At 37.6% G+C, this 23,006-nt stretch overlaps 1 protein-coding gene across 3 annotated transcripts in view; it reads right to left on the reverse strand.

Annotated features, from left to right (window-relative positions):
- The window catches only part of LOC120532486 (ADP-ribosylation factor-like protein 15), a 450,163-nt gene that overhangs the window by 273,059 nt on the left and 154,098 nt on the right, over positions 1 to 23,006 (reverse strand). For 2 of the 3 annotated variants that reach the window (XM_039758514.1, XM_039758512.1), the window contains one exon: positions 7,173 to 7,381. In XM_039758514.1, coding sequence (XP_039614448.1) covers positions 7,173 to 7,381 — 209 coding nt within the window. Of the gene's footprint in view, positions 1 to 1,453; positions 3,115 to 7,172; positions 7,382 to 23,006 lie in introns of those variants that run through there. The other variant, XM_039758513.1, reaches the window with a different exon arrangement.

The following is a 23,006-nucleotide window of genomic DNA, read 5'->3' on the forward strand; positions in this document are numbered from 1 at the left end:
TTGGTGGAGTCCAAACTCTTTAGAGATGGTTTTGTAACCTTTTCCAGCCTGATAAGCATCAACAATTCTTTTTATGAGGTCCTCAGAAATTTCCTTTGTTCGTGCCATGGTACACTTCCACAAATGTGTTGTGAAGAGCACACTTTGATAGATCCCTGTTCTTTAAATGACACAGGGTGCCCACTCACACCTGATTGTCATCCCATTGATTGAAAACACTTGACTCGAATTTCACCTTCAAACTAACTGCTAATCCTAGAGGTTCACATACTTTTGCTACTCACAAATATGTAATATTCAATCATTTTCCTCAATAAATAAATGACCAAGTATAATATTTTTGTCTCATTTGTTTAACTGGTTTCTCTTTATCTACTTTTAGGACTTGAGTTAAAATCTAATGATGTTTTAGGTCATATTTATGCAGAAATATAGAAAATTCTAAAGGGTTCACAAACTTTCAAGCACAACTGTAAGCCACAATGAAACAGAATGAAGGTCCACATACCAATTGTAGATTTTTTTATATAGCATACCAAGTCATTCTTTCCGAGGATACGGAAAAACGAGAACGATCAAGGATCACATTTATGAGTAAAAGAAATTAGTAACTTTTACTGTTTCTTGTCAATAGACATTGATTCAAGCCCATAATATGATAAGGCATAAGGCAGTTCCAAGCAAAAATGTAAAATTTTACGTTTTTTTTTTTTAACCTGCTGATGCCATCTCTTGTAATACAGAGTCATGTTGTAGTTCTTTTTTCCACAATTGTCCCCCCCAATTAACAGACACTTTATACGTCCCATTTGTCTATGATCTCCATCACATGCAGTAAAACAAGGTGAGTAACTGTGAGCGCACATTTTGTTTTGGTGATAATTGTCTAGATGTCTGCAGCACAAAAAAAGCAATAAAAATTGAGAAGAAATGTTCAATAATGTCAATATGCATGGGATCTTTTACTCTATTCTTATGGATACCAATGATATCATGAATGTTCAACAAAACTGAAATTACAATACCTAAACAATCAAAATATGAATGCACAAATACAATAAATGGTAAAAAGCGCATTTCATTTCTGTACTAATTTCAGAAAGCAAAACTCTTTTTATCTAGATTGAGTTATACTATAGTTTAAAGATGACTGAAGAACAAATAAATAAAACACATTACAGAAGCAGGAGGGCAACAGCACTTTCAATGTCTTGATCCTAACTTATACGTTCAATCAAGCATAAATACATTTTCAAACCTTATAAATTTAATTCAGGGGTCAGTGTATTGGCTCAATGCCAAACCCATCATCAGTGGCACAAAGAAGGAAACAATTCTTGACTAGGTACCAGTTCATTGGTCATGGGTCCTAACATGAAAATTTTGTAGCCTCCAGCATTTAGTTTCAAATAGTCCACACATTTACTAGCAGGTATATTTCTGTATTTTAGTCTTTTTTTTTTTTTTTGCTTTCTCTTCAACATACTATAGTTATTTTCTCTTTCTAGGAATTACAAACCATCTTCAAGGATCAAGGATCTTTTATTGTCATTCCAACATCCATGTGCAGAAATGAAATTTGGTACTCAGATGCAGGTAAATTAAACAGTACACATAATAACCCCATTAAAAAAAAAAAATAATAATAATAAAAAGTAGCCCCTTAACCCCATAGTGTAGTATAAATCACACAAAGTGTACAGTCCGATTTAGTGATGATGTAACCTGGGTAGTGTTAGTCCATAAGCTGTCCAATCTCCTGCTCGATGGGAGGGGAGCAAACAGTCCATGTGCAAGATGAGTGACACCTTCTATAATGGAGGAGGTTTTACTTTTACCAGGGAAGAAAATTGATTTGGTAAGCACACTCTTTACATCACACTATGTGTCATCCACATATTTTGAATGGTATTTAAATTTTGAAGACATAGCTTCTTATTATTTCTAAAGTAATTTTAGGGCAAAAAGTCAGTTTGGTTGTTGAATTCAGTTTCTTCCAAATTCTTGAAATTTGCTTGATGTAATTTAAGCAATATTTCTCGGCATGTTGAATGTCAATAAATATTTCTGGTGACAGAATATTCTTACATGTTACATGTGTAAAACAACAATGCGCACAGCATACAGCAGTAAGTGAAATTGACTTTAAGCCTCACCTATCCCCAAATAATTTTCCTCTTACATATTCTTTATACACCATATATCTTTGTTACACTAACAATTATGCCTAAAAATAATTAATAAGAATAAATACTTAAATACATTTGTGACAATTTCATTGCAAGTAAGCAGACTTTATGATGTACTTGCAGTTTCTTTAGTTTTTATAAAATATACACCCAATACATATTATCTTATTATCAAGTAAATTCTACTGCAAATGGCATTCACTGCCAAGATTTTATATTTTAGCTATAAAATTAATAAAGATGTGAGAGACTTTAAATTGGATTTTGGCCCATTGTTAAACTGAAAAAATATACTTACTCCAATATTTCTTTAGGCAGATGATTACATTTTTTAACTGTAGGGACAGTATTCCAGGCAAATAAACAAAGTATTTTCTAAGAAATATATTTTTGAGTAAGCCAAGGGAAAAAAAAATCTTAGGCGCTTAGGGATTTTCCTAAAATGTTTTAAGAGTGATGGAATACTGCTTATATATAATAAATTGGCTAGGCTGTATTAGGAAAAATGAGACTGCCTGATATTCTTGGGATTCAGAGACACTTAAAAACATTCTAGTTATATGAAATATGCCACTACAAATTCAAAAGAAAATGAAAGAGATTTGAATTTTAATAACTGAATTAATTTTTCACATTGAAAATGATTCATTGTTAACCTTTAAAACCCAGCCACAGGGGATGCAAAAACCAGTGTGTTTCTTCATGCTGGTCCCAAGCCTGGATAAATGTGGAGGGTTTCTTCAGGAAGGGCATCCGGTGTAAAATTTTGCCAGATCAATATGCGGACAGCAATACAGATTTCCATATCAGACAGGTCGAGGCCTTAGTTAACAGCGGCCGCCACCAGTATTGTTAGCCAAAAGTGTGCTGGTGGAAATTGAGTTATTGTTGGCCGAAGAAGGAGAGAAAGTGGGGGGAGACGTGTCTGGAGGCAGAAAGAGAGAAGGAAGGTAAAGAGAGTGGAACTGAGGGTAGGAACTTTGAATGCTGGGAGTATGACTGGTAAGGGAGTGAGTTAGCTGATGTGATGGAGACAAGGAGGACTGATATACTGTCCATGCAAAAGACTAAATGGAAGGGGTGTAAGGCCAGGTGAATTGGAGGTGGATTCAAATTGTTCTATCATGGTGTGGATGGGAGGAGAAATGGGGTAGGGGTTATTCTGAAGGAATAGCATGTCAAGAGAGTTTTGTAGGTGAAAAGACTGTCAGAGAGAGTGTTGACTATGAAGCTGGAAATTGAAGGTGTGATGATGAATGTTGTTAGTACAAATGCCCCACAGGTTGGGTGTGTGATGGATGAAAAAGAAGATTTCTAGAGTGTTTTGGATTAAGTGATGGACATTGTACCCAAGGGACAGACAGTGGTGATTGGAGCAGATTTCATTGAACATGTTGATGAAGGGAATAGAGGAGACGTGAAGGTGATGGGTAGGTATGGTGTCAAAGAGAGTAATAAAGACGGTCAGATGATAGTGGATTTTGCAAAAGGGATGGACATGGCTGTGGTGAATACATATTTTAAGAAGAGGGAGGAACATAGGGTGAGGTACAACAGTGGAGAAAGATGCACATAGGTAGATTATACCCTATGCAGGAGGGTCAATCTGAAGAAGATTGAAGAATGCAAAGTGGTGGCAGGGGAAAATGTAGTTAGGCAGCATAGGATGGTGGTCTGTAGGATGACGTTGGAGATCAAGAAGAGGAGGAGAGTAAAGGCCGAGCTAAGGATCAAATGGTGAAAGTTGAAAAAGGAAGACTGCAAGGTTGAGTTCAGACAGGAAGTAAGACAGGCACTGAGTGGCAGTGAAAAGTTACAATATAGCTGAGCAACTACAGCAGAAGTAGTAAGGATGACAGCAAGAAGGGTGCTTGGCATGATATCTGGACAAAGGCAGGATGAAAAGGCAACCTAGTGGTAAAATGGGGAAGAACAGGAGAGTATAAAGAGGAAAAGATTGTCGAAGAAGGACTGGGATAGTCAGAGAGATGCAAAAAGTAGACAAGAGTACAAGGAGATAAGGTATAAAGTGAAGAGAGAGGTATCATGTTTCCCCGAAAATAAGACCGGGTCTTATATTAATTTCTGCTCCAAAAGATGCATAAGGGCTTATTTTCAGGGGATATATTATATCCACATTCAAACCCTGAATTCCATCCTGAATTTCTTGCTACTCCGGCCGCTTTTAGGATCCTTCAGGATCGATGTGTGTGCTTCAATGTTTCATGAATGGTTCGATGTGGTGAAGCAAAATGCCAACATACAAATGTATTCATGTTGCTTTGATATTCAAGCGTTGCATATTCCCCAAAGTAATGACACGATACCTTTTAAAAGTCTCACATACCATCTTCTGTGCCATCTTTTATTTTTTTTGCACCTTCACAATACCATCAGAATGTATGGTGGTGTATTTAAGCAACAAATAGAAATAAATAAGGGAACAATGAAAATGCCTATTTTGTGATTAAAGTGGAAATTTTGGCTTTAAACTCGAAATGTTCACTTTAACCTCGTAGTTTACTTTATCATTAAAGGAGACTACACTGTCCTGTTTCACCGACCCAGTTGTTAAATCGCTATGCGCTTCTGGGGCTTATCCTGACCTGACAGCAGCAGCAAGCAGCATTGCCACACAGAACACATTCAATTTATAATATTTCAGCTCTGCACATTTAGAATTGTTAGGTTTATACTTGATATCACTTTCATGATGAAATGCATTAAAATATATATACATTACATTTACAGATAAATTGTTAAACTTTGTTTAAATAATGAATACTGTTAATAATTACGCATATGGGGTGGCAGAGTGATAGCGCTGCTGTCTCATAGGGAGTCACGTCCCTTGTGATCTCTGCCTGGAGTTTGTATGTTTTCCTGGTGGGTTTCCACAGTGTGCTCAGTTTTCCATCCAAAGACATGAAGGTTTAGAGATATGGTGAATCTACAATGACGTTAGTGTATGTGTGTGCTTGTGTTCACCTTGTGTTGAGTTGATGCCCCATTCAGGGATTGTTTCTGTCTCGAGCCTGATGACTGCAGGAATGGATGCATCCCTGGACTAATGGATTTAATCATTAAACATCCTTTTCTAAGATATTGCAGCAAGGTGTCCTCAGAATTTAATGGGTGTTTCAGGAAATTCACAACACAGCAAAGCCGAACCTGTTCTCACAGGTTTGTTTCTGTCTTGCGTCGATGCTGCTGGAATGGATACATCCCCGAATTGATGGATTTAATCATTAAACATCCTTTTCAGAGATATTGTGGCAAGGTGTCCTCAGAATTTATTTCTGCCACATGCATCACATCGCTTGAAGTATAAACCTGGCCTTAGGCGCCTTACTTTCACCTGACGATCTTGACTAGGGCTTATTTTTGGGGTAGGGCTTATATTAAAAAGCAGCCTGAAAATCATGCTAGGGTTTTTTTCGGAGTAGGTCTTATTTTCGGGGAAACATGGTAGTTGTATGAAAGGTTGGACACTAAGGAGGGAGAAAAGGACCTGTACCGATTGGCTAGACAGAGGGACCGAGCGGAGATAGATGTGCAGCAGGTTAGGGTGATAAAGGATAAAGATGGAAACATACTCACAACCAAGGAGGATGTGTTGAGCAGATGGAAAGAGTACTTTGAGAGGCAGATGAATGAAGAGAATGAGAGAGAGAGAAAGTTGGATGATGTGATGATAATGAATCAGGAAGTGCAACAGATTAGCAAGGAGAAAGCAAAGACAGGTATGAAGAGGATGAAGAATGGAAAAGCAGTCTTTGTGGACCTGGGGAAAGAATATGACACGGTGCCCCAAGTGGAGCTGTGGCATTGTATAAGAAAGCTGGGAGAGGCAAAGAAGTATAAAAGAGTTGCATAAGATATGTACGAGGGTAGTGTGACAGTGGTGAGGTCTGCGGTGAGAGTGACAGATGCATTCAACGTGGAGGTGAGATTACATCAGGGATCCTCTCTGAGCCCTTTCTTATTTGCAATGGTGATGGACTATGATGTTTGCTGATGACATAGTGATCTGTAGTGACAGTAGGGAGCAGGTTGAGGAGACTCTGGAGAGGTGGAGATATGCTCTAGAGAGGAGGGGAATGAAGGTCAGTATGAACAAGACTGAATACATGTGTTTAAATGAGAGGGAGGTCAGTGGAATGGTAAGGATGCAGGGAGTAGAACTGGCTAAGGTGAATGAGTTTAAATACTTAGGATCAACAGTACAGAGTAACAGGGATTGTGAAAGATAGGTGAAAAAGAGAGTGCAGAGAGGGTGGAATGGGTGGAGAAGAGTTGTCAGGAATAATTTTTGACTGACAGGTTTCAGCAAAAATGAAAGGAAAGGTCTACAGGATGGTAGTGAGACTAACCATTATATGTGTTGGAAACCGTGGCACTGACCAAAAAACAGGAGACAGAGCTGGAAGTGGCAGAGTTAAAGATGTTAAGATTTGCATTGGGTGTGAAAAGTTTGATGACAAAGTCAGAGAGGTGAGATTGCATTGTTTGGGCAAGTGCAGAGGAGAGACACTGGGTACATTGGGAAAAGGATGCTAAGGATAGAGCTGCCAGGCAAGAGGAAAAAAGGAAGGCCTAAGTGAAAGTTTATGGATGTGGTAAGAGAGAACATGCAAGTGACTGGGGTAACAGAGCAAGATGCAGAGGACAGGAAGATATGGAAAAAACAGCCAAAAGAAGAAGAAGATTCAAAATGATGAAACAACCCAGTAAAATCAAAATGGGTCACAAAAAAGAAATCCATATTCACATATCAGAAACAACAAAGAAACACTTCAGTTTACATTACTCCACTTTCAATCAATTTACCCTGTTGAGGTTGGCACTGCCAATAAATTGTGCTGGAAGGGGCTGGAGATCCTCTATTTACTGTTGATCAGATATACTGTAACTAATAAGACTAATAAACAACATTTCATAAAATAAATATTGATTGCACTAGGAACAACATTAAACTCTTACCTCTTGTACAGAACGAGCTGCTGGCTTATCTTGATGATTAGCCAATATTAAAAAGGGTAGTGTACAAAGCTGTGGATGTTGTAATGCAGAATGCAATTCGTTCCTTGCAATTTCTAAATCCTCTTCAGAAGAAGCGCTGTCCAAAACAAAGATCACCCCTTGTGACCCTTGGTAATACCTGCTCCAATACTTCTTTATGTTGTCAGCCCCTTGAAATCAAAAATACAAATTACTAAAAGACTAGGGATTTCACAATAAAGATCATTATACAAGAACATGAGATGTACTTTGTGACCAACAGCTAAATGACATAAATTAAAAAACATAACTTACAATATATACATATAAATACATTTTTCATATGATGTAAGTGAAGTTTTCTGTCTGAAGATCTGTACAATTTATTACAGAAAATATTTTTTCTACAATTAAATGGTGTATACATTATGTAGAGTCTAACGCTAATAAAAAATACTGTGAAAAAAAATTCAGGTGATTTGAAAAATTCTCCACATATTGCAACATTTAAGCATATCACTTTTTAACCATCACGCTTTTAATAGATTACTTGATTAATCATCAAAACATCCTGTACAGGGCGTTCCAGATCTAATTATGCAGATCCAGATCGTCTGGATGACTTTGATTTATGTGGGGGCGATTCCAGTTTGGCGCAAACACGATTCTTCATGTCGTCAGTTCGCACACTTCTCGATGATCCGGGATTTTTTGGGTGATTTTCTATGTAATAAACTTAATAAGTTATAGCATAATGAAAATTGCATAATTAGATCTGGATCACCCTATACATTACCCAATTACCAATACTGTCGATAGTAACAGCACTATTCTTGAGGAATCAAATTATTAAAAAGAAAAGTAAATACAGAAGGAAGATGTTGACTTTCTGTCATGACCACCATGCTCCACCATTACATTAAATTTCATACTTTATGTCAAATTACAATACAAAATATAGAGGATATTTTGAAAAGTGTATGCTGATGTTGAACCTTCCCTATTAAAGTTCTGTACTTACTGTAATTAACTCTAGTAATCATTTACTTTCCTTTATTATGGTTATTGTGAAAATCCCTGAAACTTTAGCCAAACTTGCAAATTTCTTCAAAGAAAAAGATTTTAAAAAGTGTTCTGAAGTCCAAGAGGAATAACAAAGGGTAAACTGTTTACTCTTGTTTTGAACGCTGAAGATGTTAACTAGCACAGTGTTAAAGGAGAAATCACCAGGCTTACACGTATTACATAGGTAAAACATTTTAAATATTACATTAAATGTAGTTGATATAAACTTATCACATGAGTCACATGTGCAGAGTACTTCTTATTTTCTTATTCTTAATTCTTACCTTCATGTAAGAGTCAGTATGTAACACCTTGAAATTTATGTTCTCCTCATCTGAAGAATCTCAGAACATGCTTGTCAAAGCAATACAATTGCCAATATTCCTACTACTTATGGTAAGGGGCAAAGTGGAGGCAAATGAAGAAAAATATCTACAAATCATCTTGAACATCTACATAAATGACAAAACAGTTTTATGAATCAATTACTTTTCATTTATCTCTCTATATACAGTATAAAATCCAACATCTGTCTGTATGTCTGTCTGCTTTTCACGAGAGAACTACTTAACGGATTTAAATCGGGTTTATTTCTATATTTTACATGAACATTCCGATTGATTTTGCAACTTCTCTCATTGCGCTATGTATCATAAATCGTTTGAGGTACCGATTTATTTGCACGAATCAGAGAGACACACAGCGGGCCAAGGGGAGGAGGGTGGGGCCCTCCTCACTCATGAGCCAGCCATGGGGTGTTCCTTACCTCCGCTTAGCTAGCAAATGAGACAACTACTTAACAGATTTAGATTGTTTGATTTTGCAACTTCTCTCATTGCGCCAAGATTCATAGTTCGCTTTCAGCAGCGATATGCTCGCGCTAATCCGAGATAGAGGCTGCGGGCGAATGGGAGGGAGAAACGTGACGCCAGGAATGGGGAGCCAGGCAGGGCCCTCCTCACTGTCCTGTTTCACTACTACTTGGGCAGAGCCGCAGGCGGCAGCTGGTGCTTAATAATATTAGAATGTTAATTCTTTATGGACTAATGTGAGCAGGCATTCTGTTTACAGTTGTCATGATGGCTTCTTGAAAAAGGTAATAATCTAATAATAATTCAATAAATTTACACGGCACTTTTCTCACTCCTCAAAGTGCTCTCTACACTGCAAAGGACATGCTTATAAGCATTAAATTTTTTGATCTATATCGAAAATTGTAGACAATATGAAGTTAAAGAGAACTTGAATTGCTATCGGAAAGCATCTGGATTAAGCTTTGCCTTTTATACAGAATCTATATTTTTTTCATCCTGTTTGCATTTTCCATATATTTCCTGATTCAATGTAATACACAAGGATTATATATAAATGAAACTAAAAAGGAGAAGGTTGCGTTTTCCAGGGAGAGGAAGGGAGATTCAAATTATTACATACTGTACTGTTTAATAAAGTTTACAAAACAAAATAAAATGTCACACAGGCTAGGTAACCACTTCATAGCAAATATAACATGATTTTATTTGTGGCTAAGATGTTTCTATGTAAATGCTTTCACCATGTTCATGTGATTTCTTGAGAGAAATCTGACACTCACAAGATACACAGTTTGGTTGATTGGTAGCTCTGATCCATTTCCATGCATAGGTACACTCTAGAAAGGAGTGTTATTCCATTTATTGTAAAACACATCATAAAGCATGTTTCCGTGGCAATTTATTTACTGCTTGCTGCATCTTGCCTTACTGCTGCATGATCCAAACCCCCATACTCACACCCATAAAAACTGTCTTATTTTTTAAGTGTTCTTTTTTATAAAGTTCTTGTAGTTCCAAAAACCACTAACAGATTGCATATTGTTTCCTGAGAAAAAAACAGTATGATAAATGCTGAAACATACCGGTGAGAATTCTTATACATTTTTTCAGATAACTGTTCTTTTTTTCCCCTTTATATACTTTGGAAGCTCATTCATGACACTGATTTTTTTAGAAGCATTATTCAAAAAATTGCTATTGTGTTATTTCACAAATGTATTACTTCCTTCCTTTGCTTGCAAATGTTCCTTTTCAATTCTAGAGATAAGAAGAAAGTGATCAAGGATTTTGTGGCCAGCAAAGAAAAAGAAATCCATATATCAAACACCTGTTTAGTTTTATAATTTGACACAGGACCAGATTACTTCAAGCTTGGTCATAGTGCTTGTGTGTGTCAACTGCTATTGGTGATTATGCAAGTGCTTGTGTAACCTAAACTCAAAGTGCTTTCCAACTGATGTTTCCAAGATGAAAACTCAGGTCCTCAAGGGTGTGGGGAGAAATAACAAAATAGCCATCTTATTAGCACTAAACATGACTGTGCCTAGGGATATACTAGGGTAAACCTTTCCAGGTTTGATTCCTGCTCTGGACATTACACTACAGATGTTGGCTTTTAGTATTTTTGGTGGTATTGTGCATATATGTAGTATAAGCATAACACAGAGATAGATTTCAACGTGTGTGCAGCAGTAAAATAGATGTAATCCAGAGCCTCAACACTTGCAAAATGTAAATCAATGACAGAATAATGTGGCCCTGAGTGCTGGATAGACACTAGTTAGATTAGCACTCCCAGGAGAGCCCCCTTTCCCTCAATTGTTACTTGTATTTTCCTCCCAAGAATAAAATTATTATATATAAAGTATATTATATTATATATGGTAAATACAGCAATGGCACTTGGCAGGAAGACCCAGCTGACTTCAAAATGCATACCCAATCTGTGCACACTTGAAGTTTGTCTCAAGAGAAATTGCTACCTTTTGACTTGATTTTATGGAGGGCCTCACTAAAATTCATGGAGATATTAACAAGGTTAGAGACGTGCAAAATAGATACCTAGGGAGATTGGTACATGACTTTTCACCACACTAAAATATTACCACTGGAGCATCAGGTTGCATCCATCTCCTCCCAATTAACCAAGCTGGACAACTAGAATAGGACAAAAAACATCAGTATTTTCTGAAGCCTTAGACTGTGAGATTTCTGAATTACTATCTATGCCAGATAGTGTTGAGAGTAATGTGGAAAGTCTTTAATGTGACTTTTGAAGGCCAATAGGTGTATTTTTATCCTGCTTTCTGTTCTACTAATGGTCAGGCTGTTTGCGTGTTTATATTGGCAATAAAGAACGTGTGTTAAATTGGCCTGCAGATAATTTTTTGTTTATCCTGCCCAACCAATATTGTCAATAGTTTGGGCCACACAACCTTTGACAATCTTAAATTAGCAGCTGAAGCTAAAGATAACGTCTAAGCCAATTAAACGTTTATTTATTAATGGAGTCAGGCAGGTGCTTTTCTAAGGGTAGCGGTACCTTGTCCTGTCCTACATTTCACAATATTTTAAGGGCAATGAGAAACACTAGAGATCTGGACATTTTTTTAATTATATTATTACTGTGATTTTGTTAATGACAGGACTACTGTGTTATATTTTTTAGAGTCATGCAGAAGTTTCATCTAATCAACTCTTTTATGGTAGCAACTATTCTGCAGATTTTATGATTTGCTGGGAGGTTAGTGATTTTTCATCTCTCTCTCTGAAAGTATTCATAGCTCCCAGGCAGTCTGGAGCATATTTTGAGCATCATTTTTTTTTAACTGTTGAAAGACATAACACTGTTTTGCAGCAGTTGAATAACTCTGTCCTGTTTTTCAAACTTTGTCTCTCTTGTGACAGCTCAGACTGGAACAGACACCAGAAATTATTTGGAGCACCAGCCAGGTCATCCCCGCTTACTAAACACAAACGTTTAGGCAAAAAATGGAGGGTGCAGAGAGACCAATAAAAGCTTTGTCTACCACGGCACTGCTCTTTTGAAGATTGTTTAGATATGCGGAGGTCTGTCTCAATGGTTGTCTAAATTGTAAATGATGACCTTCTTCAGGTCATCAGTCTGAACTTATACCTTCATCACTGGAAAGGGTGGGCATTAATTCAGGCATCAAGGAAGGTTAGGTTTTATCTGCCGACTGTGCACCAGAGCTGCATGTGAAAAGGGTGCATGCATGACACTGTAACATTGTGATCTCAAATCCTTAAGGGCCACAGTGGCTGCAGTTTTTTTTCCCACCCATGTTCTTAATCAGTAACCAATTATTGCTGCTAACTGAATGGACATCTTTACCTTTAATTTAAAATGAATACCAGAACCTTAGTATTTCATTATTCTTAAACAGCAGCCAAACAACAATAAGAAGCAAAAAGCCAAAGGATGAATGGCTAACCTAATCCCATTTACACCTCTGTGCCCATTAAACAAAAATATTTGTAAAGGAAAAAGAGCAGTTCTGAGAAATCATGATGAGTTCTGATCCACAAAATATTTGGGTGGTGCTCTCAAAAGAAGAAAATCAACAGTTTTAGAAATGCGCAGTATAACAGAATTAGAGCATTAACAAGTTAAAGATTTAAATAACCAAAACATAAATGGCTTCTAATTAAAAAACTGATTATCCAGAAACTGAGTATGAGAACTAAAATTTAGCTGGTTATCTGGTGGATCATTTTGTATATTATTTTTGATTGCTTGCTGGAAAAAGAAACAAGTAAGGGTTATGCATCTTAAAAAGCAAGTCAACTGAAATGCCCCATTAGCAGCAGAACTTGGTTACTAATAAAGAAAGTGGCTAGAACAAAAAAAAAACCTGCAGCTACTGTGGGCCTCTACATTCTGACTTTGACACCCCTGCTCTAAATCTTCTTCCGAGCTAAAAGAAGCTTTTGACTCAATGAACTAGGGAGCTCTCTGGACCCTGACTGTTTCCAGCGGTAATTTTGTCATTTTGGAAAATCTTTAATTTTCATTTCCAGATTCCACCTTACAATTAAGTAGGGCTTAAATACCATGCTTTCAAAACAGTACAAGAATCGACAAGATTGTTCCAGCTACTGCCTATTTTGATGATGAATGTCAACACAAAACTATTAACTACAGGTATACTGTACTTCCTGCAAGATGTCTGAATTCTGTAATTCATCCTGATCAGATAGGTTTCATTCACGGTCATCAGGCTGCTATTTTTAATTTTTTTTGAGAAAGTCACAAAAATTTCTAAAATCCTGTCTTTGCTTTGTAATTCTAAGGTATTGAGTGTTGCTGTGGGGGCTAAGGGGTGGGAAACTTTAAATGATTTTGGCATAAGGCCAAAACATAGCAGAATGTGAAAAAAGTGAAGGGGTCTGAGTATTTTCTGATTCTACTGTACAAAATACAAATTAATAAAATTCAAAACTGCCTTTTCTTGCTGTAATGTTTGCAACTTTAGAAACAGTTATTTCAAATCCATTGTCTGGGCCAGTTCACTCTCCATTGATAAGGCTGATAGGAATTAAACGAATCATAAGGCAATGTGTATGTAGGTCATAAATAACTACTACTGCTTTGTTGCATGGTAAGGTTTTTCTATAATTGCCACAAATTATTTACATTATTATTAATGTTAATCAATCTGTGATGCCAAGTACATTACATCCTGGGATTTGAAAAACCACCGAAAAAGGCCTTGATGTTTAGGTTGGCACAGAAAGCCAACTGAAAGTGGCTAATCGGATACAGGTGAAAATCTGTAGCTAGTGCAAAGTATATCCATTTATACCTGCAATCACCATCAACTCATACTTAACTACACTAAAAATAAAACAGGTATACTGTAAATATGTTGTTGATGGACCTGACAGGCTACATTTGGAGATGGTCAAAAATGGACAGAAATCACATTTAATAAGAGTGGAAATGCAAAAGCGTTTCCAATGACATATTTTGAGCTATTGTAGGACAGACTGGCATTATCCATTTTACCAGGCTGGAACCAGAGTCCAGGCTTATAAAAGTATTGCCAGACATTGCCACCTAAAAATCTCAAGTTTGCCTGATTAGGGCTCCCTTTAGAGCCTTATCTGATCAGATGATCAATTCCTGACCATGTAAAAGCCAGGGACATCACTCTCTAAGGCACAAAAAGGACTCACATTCTGAACAAAGGATCATAAATCCAGGACAAATAACACAAATGGGCAGAACTTTGCACCAGTTGTCAACTAACAGGATGGGCTGTGCATCCAAGAAGACAATAACACAACTCCTTTTTACAAAAATCCTTGTAACACACTAATTTCTCTTCTCTCACTACGCTACAGCTTGACCTAGCCATAATTTGCCTTCACATAACCACAACCAATAGCTGATAATGTATGATAACAATAGAGGTTGAAGCAATCCCTTTACTCCTGAGGGCAACCATGCTGGGCTGAAAAGGAGGAATACTCTTACGTTTCAGAGTCTGGACGAGGTTGCCATTAGTCCTACCATGCTGAGGGACAGTAAGAACAGGAGCAAGAAAGAGAGAAACCACACATAAATCACTCATTTTCCATGCTAATGACAGTCACTGACTTGATCACCAGTTTTCTTAGCAGACGTAACTTTTCTAGCATATGAGGACACTTTGTGTAAATCCCTTGAAGAAAGGACTGCAGTACCTCCCACAACCAGAAAGTGCAGGTGAAGTAGAAGACCTCCTGAACAAGGAAAAGAAAGCACACAGAAAAAATCTTTCCAAGTGTCTGGAAAAAGCCAACCAGGAAAGGAACCAAGCATCGCTCACCTCAAATCATAAGTATTCTTTGATTCCGAGAACTATTAATTGCAATTTAACAGAGGATAAAGCGAGCTAATGTAATATGGCATTAGTATTCTCTGTTGTGTGATGTAATTTTAAATTATTTATCGAAGTTGTAGTGCCAATTGTCTCTGCTTTAGCTTCATCATGGCCAACTTTTCCCCTGAAACATGTTGGAGTTAGTATATCCTTCATTTTCTCACACTTCAACTTACCTCCACACAACAGAGATGTTTATTAGCAGTTGCAGATTCTGTCAGATTTTTCAGACTGTCACATTTGTTTAACAGATGGGATAGTACTCAGGTCACTCCAATAAGACAAGGACAGGATGGTAGAGGTAAAGCAAATTTTAACTCTTTTGTTACATGCACAACTGGCTCCCACATCCCTGAATGGTAGCCAGTCGTCGCAAATTTTTTTAACTTGCTTTATCTGCCAAAAGGAAAGCCTGGAAGTATAGTATACAGGTATGCAGCTTACAGTTCATTTTAATGATAAAAACTGACTAGTGTTTGGCAAGTTACACAGTGATTTGACAATTATGCATAATGAGCAAAAAAAAATGGTCAGATCTAATCCACTGCCGAAACACCAGTGCATCACTAAAGTTGCTGACATTCTTGTCAGCCAAGGGCCAAACAGTGGTTCCTGACAACTACAAACCGGATTCCAAAAAAGTTGGGACACTAAACAAATTGTGAATAAAAACTGAATGCAATGATGTGGAGATGGCAAATGTCAATATTTTATTTGTAATAGAATGTAGATGACAGATCAAACGTTTAATCCGAGTAAATGTATCATTTTAAAGGAAAAATATGTTGATTCAAAATTTCACGGTGTCAACAAATCCCAAAAAAGTTGGGACAAGTAGCAATAAGAGGCTGGAAAAAAGTAAATTTGAGCATAACGAAGAGCTGGAAGACCAATAAACACTAATTAGGTCAATTGGCAACATGATTGGGTATAAAAAGAGCTTCTCAGAGTGGCAGTGTCTCTCAGAAGCCAAGATGGGTAGAGGATCACCAATTCCCACAATGTTGCACAGAAAGATAGTGGAGCAATATCAGAAAGGTGTTACCCAGCGAAAATTGCAAAGACTTTGCATCTATCATCATCAACTGTGCATAACATCATCCGAAGATTCAGCGAATCTGGAACAATCTCTGTGCGTAAGGGTCAAGGCCGTAAAACCATACTGGGTGCCCGTGATCTCCGGGCCCTTAAACGACACTGCACCACAAACAGGAATGCTACTGTAAAGGAAATCACAGAATGGGCTCAGGAATACTTCCAGAAACCATTGTCAGTGAACACAATCCACCGTGCCATCCGCCGTTGCCAGCTGAAACTCTACAGTGCAAAGAAGAAGCCATTTCTAAGCAAGATCCACAAGCTCAGGCGTTGTCACTGGGCCAGGGATCATTTAAAATGGAGTGTGGCAAAATGGAAGACTGTTCTGTGGTCAGACGAATCACGATTCAAGTTCTTTTGGAAATCTGGGACGCCATGTCATCCGGACCAAAGAGGACAAGGACAACCCAAGTTGTTATCAACGCTCAGTTCAGAAGCCTGCATCTCTGATGGTATGGGGTTGCATGAATGCGTGTGGCATGGGTAGCTTGCATGTCTGGAAAGGCACCATCAATGCAGAAAAATATATTCAGGTTCTAGAACAACATATGCTCCCATCCAGACGTCATCTCTTTCAGGGAAGACCCTGCATTTTTCAACAAGATAATGCCAGACCACATTCTGCATCAATCACAACATCATGGCTGCTACGGAGAAGGATCCAGGTACTGAAATGGCCAGTCTGCAGTCCAGATCTTTCACCTATAGAGAACATTTGGCGCATCATAAAGAGGAAGGTGCGACAAAGAAGGCCCAAGACAATTGAACAGTTAGAGGCCTGTATTAGACAAGAATGGGAGAGCATTCCTATTTCTAAACTTGAGAAACTGGTCTCCTCGGCCCCCAGACGTCTGTTGAGTGTTGTAAGAAGAAGGGGAGATGCCACACAGTGGTAAAAATGGCCTTGTCCCAACTTTTTTGGGATTTGTTGACACCATGAAATTCTGAATCAACATATTTTTCCCTTAAAATGATACATTTTCTCAGTTTAAACTTTTGTTCCGTGATTTATGTTCTATTCTGAATAAAATATTAGAAGTTGGCACCTCCACATCATTGCATTCAGTTTTTATTCACGATTCGTATAGTGTCCCAACTTTTTTGGAATCCAGTTTGTATTAATATCAAGCCCTGAACATTCTGCACGAGACTGATATGTTCTACTAAAAAGATCCATGACTGGCCATTGAAATGTGATTTGTGTAGTGGTTGGTCATGCTGCCAGAAGCCTAGGTTGAAATCTCAAATTCCACTTGCTACAGATGTATAGAATGCAAATTTTCTCAAGGCCTTCCACTGGATTGTTGCCCAGTACAATACTGTAGTCAAAATTGAAGGAAATAGAACTTGTGGGCCACTGCCTTAATTCCACATCACACCATGTTCTTTTTGTGTGAGACACGATAGTACAGTGGTTAGTACCCTTGGATCTACTGACAGGAATTATGGTTCTGCATCCATTCAAAGTCTGGTTGGAGTTTTGGCATTCTATTCTTGTGAATGTGTGATGGAATCCAGATACTCCAGTCCTCCTCTTCCATGAAATAGACTTGTGCTTTAAGTTAATTGGAAATTCTAAACTGAACCCACGTAAGTCTGTGTGTGAGTGGGCTCTATCATTGACCAACGCCCCACACAGGTTAGATTCCTGCTTGGTGGCATGTACTGCAGGGACAGGCAACTTCATTCTAATTTGCAATAAGCAGTTCTAAGAGTGTTATATTACTTTAAATGTGTATCTCTATTTAGAAGATCCACAGTTCACAAAGAGAAGAGAACAGTGAGAATATATGCTCTCACAAACTGTGTGAATGGGAATTCTATGCAGGTGTGCATTCTCTCTGGAGAGCTGTGAAAATCTATTCATAGATGTCAAGTTTCTTAATCAATTCTATTTAATGAAAACTCAGTAATTTGACAGTACTCCAACTGGCACACAGCTATTGAGGTTAATAAATGATAGCAGTGCATAAAGTTCAACAATTACAAAGAGCAGCTATAGACAACAATGGCAAAATCTATCAAAACATTGAAGAAATAAAGATCTATTGAGAAACAACTTACATATCTTTATTATCACACACTTAACTTATAATAAACCAAATTTTCATGAATAAATTTGGTACAGTTCCCAAAATGTCAGTGTGGTTAACATTCCTCTTAGTAACAAATTCACTTAGTGTTGCCTCCCTCTCCTGCTCTCCAAATTACCTAACACAAGGAACCTGCGGTTTTGCCTATGTGCCTGTCTGTTTTGTGTGCTCAAAATGTGCTGCGTTAACAACTGCACCTTTTTTGATTAGGTACTTAACCGATGCTGTTGTAAGAATTAGAAATTATTTTATTATGATTGCTGTCATTTTATGTGGTTTCACTGCAACCATAACTTTTAAAAAGAAAGAAAAAAAAACAATCACTCATAGTAATATTGCATGAAAGGCAGGGCCAATAACCCTTTAATTTACTACATACAAATGCAAATCTTTGTTGATGGGGCAGAAGAACACATGCACAAAACAGCAGAATGTCAAAATTGCACATAGACAGCAACTGTGCGTATGATTCAAACATACATCCAGCTCTGGATCTAGAAAAAAACGGTATTTTTCAGTTTTCATAAGATTTCATGTGTTACTAATCTGCATGGCAATCTTCACAGAGTTTTTTGGTTATATTCTTTGCATATCTGACGCATTATACTCTGTCAATAACTCCTATACTGATTAAAAAGATAATGTGAATAAAAAAAATACAAGAAAATATCTGCTCAAAAGTGTTTTGGGCTAATTTAGTAAACAAAGAAGAAAGGGGAGTGAGAGAAAATGTGTAAGCCACACAAATACTATGATCAGAAACCACATAATAAAGAATAATTTACAATACAGCAAATTGCCAGCAGAACAAAACAATGAAACATACAAATGATTTTATCTTGCACATACAAGCCTAAGGAAGTCTGCCAGTCCTTTACTGAGATACAGTATGTACTAAGCTATTTTCTGATGGTAAGTAGGCTAGGTGTTTTATCAAGATGGGCCAGAAAAATCAGTACAGTACTTAATACAGTCAATGGGTTTTGGGAGAGCAACTTTATATTGTGCTGTATGATGAAGCCTCATTTCTGGGCATGCTGTATTTGGAGCAACACCATACAAACATAATGAATTAAGTTGTTTTTTCTTTTTATTTTTTACAAAATAAATAAATAAATCAGAAGAACTAAAACATTAATTGTTTTATGTGCAGATCAAGCAGCAATTTAAGGTAACGTTGACTCACTGCCACCATCTAATGGCAAAAGGAAGTTTTACAGTTAAGTTGAGAAGGGGCAAACCTGCTGCAGTTAGCCATGGAATCTTTTCATGGGTTTTACTAGAGGCTTGAGTTCAGTGACCCACAACCATTAAAATAACTTTATATTCATTGAGTATATCCCCTTATGATATATGTTGTTAGACTGCCTTTACTTCTTCTACCCCAAACCTCTATATGTTCATCTGCAACATGTCAAAATATACTTGCACTGATCAAGTCCCCATACTAGGTACTTATTTTTTACTCCTGGATGGGGACGAATAATTATTTCCAAAGCAATCACTCTCTCAGTAACCTTGCTGTTTGTTGCATTGTTAAAATTGAATTATTTTCCCCTTCATTAAAATACATTTTTCAAATAAACACGGTATTGGTATTTCTTATAGAAACAAACATAAAAATAAGTCATTTCATAAACTGACGTACTATCTATTACATATAGTTTGCAAAACAAAGAATTCTGCTACTACAAGCTAGTTACTTATGTTACTTGCAGCATGAAATATGGTCTCTTATGATAGCTTCACAGGCAAAACTGGACAGAATTATCATTGAGACTCTTCCCCTGATTCCTTCAATACAATTGTTTTGTTTGTGTGTCAAGGTATACTTCTAGCAATCATATGATGTCTTGCATTTTTGTGCCTTTGATGTGCACCTTATTTTCTCACAGAATTTGTCATGAATGTGAACTACTGATCAATTCAATTTCTTCAGCTTACTTAGATCAAAAATCACCATGAATTGTTACTCTGTATTGTAGCTTAACCAGGCAAACTGCTGGAGACATGAACTTTTAAACCTTCTAGCTGCTGGCTATGGCAGTGTATCTTAATACTCACCTGAAATCCATTAATTGTGACAACAAATAAATTATATGCATTATTATCAGTCCAACAATTGTAAAATGAGTTGATAAAGCTGGATATTTTGAGCTTAGCCATTATCGCAAGTACGAATATATGCCTGAGTCACAAAAATTCTGCCTAGAGTGATGAGGTGTAGATTGGGGATTTTCACTAACAGGGAAGGAAGTACAGAGTATAGCTCACAGTCATAACTGACACCTTAAGTTACCAATTTTCTTTTTATTTTTCTGGTGTCAATTTTAACTAGTCTCCAGAAAAACTATCGTGTGACAATTTCACAGGCAAAACTAGAAATAAGTATCACTGTAAATCTTCACTCATCCTCTTCCCCTTGTACTTTCAAAGTGTTAACTACTAGAATTTTATTAAATAAATGGATTTATACCCAGATGTTATTAGGGATGCAAGATTAATTTGCATCCCTAGGTTGAAATCTAAGTAATCAATGTAGACCCATGCATTAACATTTAAAGTGTATCATCTGTTGGAATGTATTGTGTAATGCACATAGTAATAAAACACATTACTACAAATGCTTATATGATTAGTCATCTATTGGAATGACTACCGCAATTCATTTTATTAAGGTTAAGTAGAGTGGTTTTCATGATATATAGCATTCCCTGAATATGTGGCACTAAAAATTATTTGCATTATTCTACTATTGTATTGCATTTATTTATTACTCTCCCAAAATGACTTTAAACAATTTTCCAAGCTAAGTGAAGAGTTTATACTTGTCTGTTTGTCCTGCTAAGATTCGGCTGTGGAACTATACATATAAATTAAGTACTCTATCTCTAAAGACCTTCTGGCTGTTCTTGAATGCTTTAACTTGAACTCAGCACATCCATATTCCCACTTTTATTAATAGCCACTCTTTAGACTTCATCTACTCTTTTGGTCTTGAAGATAGTAATGTCTCTGGTTCTTTGGTTGACATCTCTGATCATATATTCACTGAATGTAATAATCTTTGTATTCCAAAATCTCATGTAAAAACTACTACAGTGGAACCTCGGTTCACGACCATAATTCGTTCCAAAACTCTGGTCGTAAACCGATTTGGTCGTGAACCGAAGCAATTTCCCCCAATCCGTTCCAGACCGTACAAACTATATGTAAATATACTGTATATTGTTTTAGTTTTTAAGCACAAATACAGTTAATAATATCATAGAATACACAGTGTAATAGTAAAGTAAATGTAAAAATATTGAATAACACTGAGAAAACCTTGAACAACAGAGAAAACTAACACTGCAATAGTTTGCGTTATAGTGCTAGAAACCACTCGCTAAAAACACTTTTTTTTAATGAGTTTTAAGCACAGGGAAAAAAATGAACATTTGAAAAAATCTATAATTTAATAAAACACCAAGAAAAGTAACATTGCCACAATGCACGCTATGAACCAATCGCTGTAAACAGAACTGAAAACAAAAACAAGCCTTTTCTACCTTATGCCTCCAGCCCTCCTTATCTCGCTCACTTGCTCACTCTCTCTCTCTCTCTCTTTCGTATGTGCGTGTGTCTCTTTCCCGAGCCTGGAGCACCTGTGTATGTGCCTCTGTCTCGGCCGCCTCTGTGTGTGTGTGTGCCTCTTGTGCCTCTGTCTCATGCACCTGTGTGAGTGTGTGTGTGTGTGTCTCTCTCGCGTGCGTGCGTTTTATTATTTACAAGTCAATAAGTGCACCACAACAACCCCAAATACTCCCCCAAAGTCCTGGCCAACACAAATGCCTTTTTCTTCTCTTCAGGCTGCCTCTTTTCCTCTCCACCCGAGCTCTGTCCTTCTCCTCACCCGACTCCAGCTATCGAATGGAGGGAGTTGGCCCCTTTTATAATCACCCGTTTGTGCTCCAGGTGTTTCCCGGCAATCTTCCACCGACACGCCCCAGTGTGGCGGAAGTGCCGGCTGTATCCCCGGAGGCAATTCGGGTGTCCCTGCTCCTCTTCCCCCCCAGCACTTCCAGGTGTGGCGGAAGTGCTGAGGTTCAGGGCTCCAAAGGCATAGGGACGCCCCCTAGCGGTGACCACCGGCCCCTAAAGGGTGGAGCTTCAAAGCTCTGTACCCGTGGCCCCCAAAGGTACCAGGGCGGTCGCCCCCACATGATCTGGGGAAGGCGCAAGCCCTCCTCCAGTCCTCCTGGGCGTCCCGGCCGGGTCGCCACCCCAGCCATCTCTGACAACAGAAACACATTTATACAACTACAGTACCTACTTCACCTGGTCGTAGTTCAGTGAAAAAACTTCAAGATTATCTATACTCTTCTACAAAGTCAAAACAATCTATCAGCAGTTCTCTTTGATTACTACCTGCCTTATCTCCCATGAATCACTCCCCTAAAAATGTTAACTGGCTTTCCCAACCACTAATTACGTTTCTATTTCTGAACTAATTACAAAATCCAACAACTCCTGTTACTCAAAACTTTATCCTGTCCTATGTTTAAGAAACTTGGTCTTGAGTCATCCAGCCTTAATAGGTACAGGTATATTTCCAACCTCCTCTTCCTAGGAATGGTGTTAAAGAAGAGGGTAGTTGCCACACAATCTTCTTATGTGAACATGATCAAAATGCCGACATACAAATGCATTTGTGGTGCTTTTATATTCAAGTGTCTCATATTCCCCATCGTAATGACAAGATACATTTTAAAGGTCTCACAAACCATCTTCTGTGCCGTCTTTTTTTTGCATATTCATAACAGCATCAGAATGTACGGCAGTGTATTTGAGCCACAGGGGAAAAAAATCAAGGAC

The sequence above is a fragment of the Polypterus senegalus genome, chromosome 7, assembly GCF_016835505.1.
Source record: "Polypterus senegalus isolate Bchr_013 chromosome 7, ASM1683550v1, whole genome shotgun sequence".
Classification (NCBI taxonomy): Eukaryota; Metazoa; Chordata; class Cladistia; order Polypteriformes; family Polypteridae; genus Polypterus; species Polypterus senegalus.